Here is a 2,144-nt window from a genome sequence, read left to right as displayed (position 1 = left end):
CAAGGAAAAGCAACATCCATCCAAGGCAGATTTCTCCTTATCAATACTTGCAACCCAGGGTGAAACAGAAACATCAAAGCTAACGTGGGAGAGCACGGCTGCTGCAGGACCCACACAGGGCTATCCGGCCACCCAGACTGGCTCTCCATCCCCAGGATCTCCGAGTACAGGATGCTCTTCCCTCCCCTCCAAGCTTGGACAGGGAGCTCTGGCTCCTCTGCCTTTGTGCTGCTCCCCACCCTCCCTGCTGCAAGCCCTCAGCACTGGCAGGGGGTGTGTGCATCCGCAGGCTTCCGCACGGCTTCTCCCGCAGCCAGCGCAGCGGGGCCCCGCACACCACCGGGGTTTCCGAGTGCCTCCACACGAGCAGCGTGAAATCACACTTGCTGGGAACAATCGCTCGCCCCAGCCACAAGTACCGCAGGGAGAGAGGGCAGATGCTGGACACAGCAGCAGGGGGGAGAGGCAGGTTTTGGTAACGCTCTGGGGCTTAAACGTGCTGGATCCCCGCTGAGGACCATGCCTTGAGCCACGGCTCCTGGTGAGGAGATGCATCCCGCTGAGGACAGCGCTGGCTGATGCTAACCAGCGTGTCACAGGAGACACCGTGCCAGTCCGGACCATGAAGGGTTTAAGGCTTCCAGATGCTGAGTCAAACTGTGACCAGTCCTCCGAGATACCACCCTGGTCCCTCCTCAGGGAGCCTGCCCAGCTCCCAAGCCTCCAAAAACACACCAAGCTCAACACAAAACCACCTCCTCCACATCAACGCATCCGTGGGGACAAGAGCCACGGTCACTCCGCCACATGCGTACCTTGGCACTGGGTATCCTTCATGGCTGGCTCATACCCAGCGGCACACGTCCACGCTCCCCCGGGTACCATCCACTCGCCGTCGCCATTGCAGTACAGCTTCAGGGGTACAGACACCTCCACCGCATTGGGGATGCAGGTGCCCGGCGCGATGACCAGAGAAGTGGGCTCGGCCCCTGTTAAAGTCTCCGGGAACATAGCAAAGCCAGCAATTGTGTTGGAGCATTTCTTGTAGAAAGCCCGGACGGAGATGAGGGACATGCAGGCTCCCAGGTCCTGGAAGGCCAGGTAAAAGCCATTCTTGGAGAGAGGGCCAAAGCTGCGCACCTTGGTGTTCACGCGGCCAGACTCCAGCTTGGAGAAGCTCTCGTCAGGGGCAATTGTATCCACTTTGATATAGGGGTTCTCCATCCAGAAAGGGCTGTTCGCAGAGGCAGAATCTGTATCTGACTCGTAATAGAAGAGGTTGAAGGTCTCTTTGCAGGAGCCGGGGATGTTGGGGATGCTGTTGCAGTCCCGCACAGTAAACTTCAGCTCCACGTAGACGCGCTGGACGTCCTGGCGCTGGATGAACTTGGTGCGAAGCCAGTTGTTCTGGTTGGCCTCCCGCACGTTGCACACCTGGTACGTGCGGATGGGGTTCATGGCCTCGTCGTAACCGCTGACTTCTTCCCACTGTGAGCAAGAGGGGAGGGGGTTAGACTTCCAGCCAGAGAGATCAGTGCCATGGACACATCGCGAACAGCACGGGGTGGGGGGGACCAGCCAACAGTCAACAGGGAAGAGAAGCAGCTGCACCTCCGCCCATCCCAACCCTCCCGGTCATCATGGTGACTAAGAACAACCCAGGACAGGGACCACGGCGCTCCCGCTCTGCCGGCACGGAGTCAGGAGGAGATGGTTTCACAAGGCGAGAGGATAAGCACAGGAGGGAAGGGGGAAGATGCAGCCGGCTCCGCCAAGGTGCTGGCGAGCAGCCCCGATTCCCGCGGGGCTGGGACCAGTTGTGCCCTTTGGAGATCAGGACCAGGGCTGGCTCCAGACTTACCCCCGTCTCTGGATGAGTCGTCCATGCCAACTCAGAGGTCACCCACTTTGTGTCCATCAGGGTCTCTGGAGAGAGAAGGAGGAGAGAAAGACGTAATTGTAGACGAAAGCCAAGACTAGAGGGGGAAAAAAACCAGGAGGAGTGGGGGAGAGGAGAGCCGAGGCTGACATTTCTGCGGAAAACAGCAACTTGGGGGGTGAGACATGGTGGGAGGAGGGGGAGCGGTGCAGACAGACTCCAGATTTCTCCCGTCAGGAGAACAGGAAGAGCGAGGCGTCCCTGG

General features: G+C 59.3%; 1 protein-coding gene across 1 annotated transcript; it reads right to left on the bottom strand.

The window, feature by feature from the left end:
• Nucleotides 1-795: 795 nt before the first annotated feature.
• LOC104463802 (ephrin type-B receptor 3-like) lies at nucleotides 796-1,926 on the bottom strand (the record flags this gene model as incomplete). The annotated part of the gene is made up of 2 exons (XM_010076270.1): nucleotides 796-1,488; nucleotides 1,862-1,926. Coding segments are annotated over 2 exons (758 nt in total), but the record flags the coding sequence as incomplete, so codon positions are not given.
• Between the last annotated feature and the right edge of the window lie 218 nt (nucleotides 1,927-2,144).

Source organism: Pterocles gutturalis, unplaced genomic scaffold, assembly GCF_000699245.1.
Source record: "Pterocles gutturalis isolate BGI_N339 unplaced genomic scaffold, ASM69924v1 scaffold20678, whole genome shotgun sequence".
Lineage (NCBI taxonomy): Eukaryota > Metazoa > Chordata > Aves > Pterocliformes > Pteroclidae > Pterocles > Pterocles gutturalis.
This window is presented reverse-complemented; position numbering and strand designations above follow the sequence as displayed.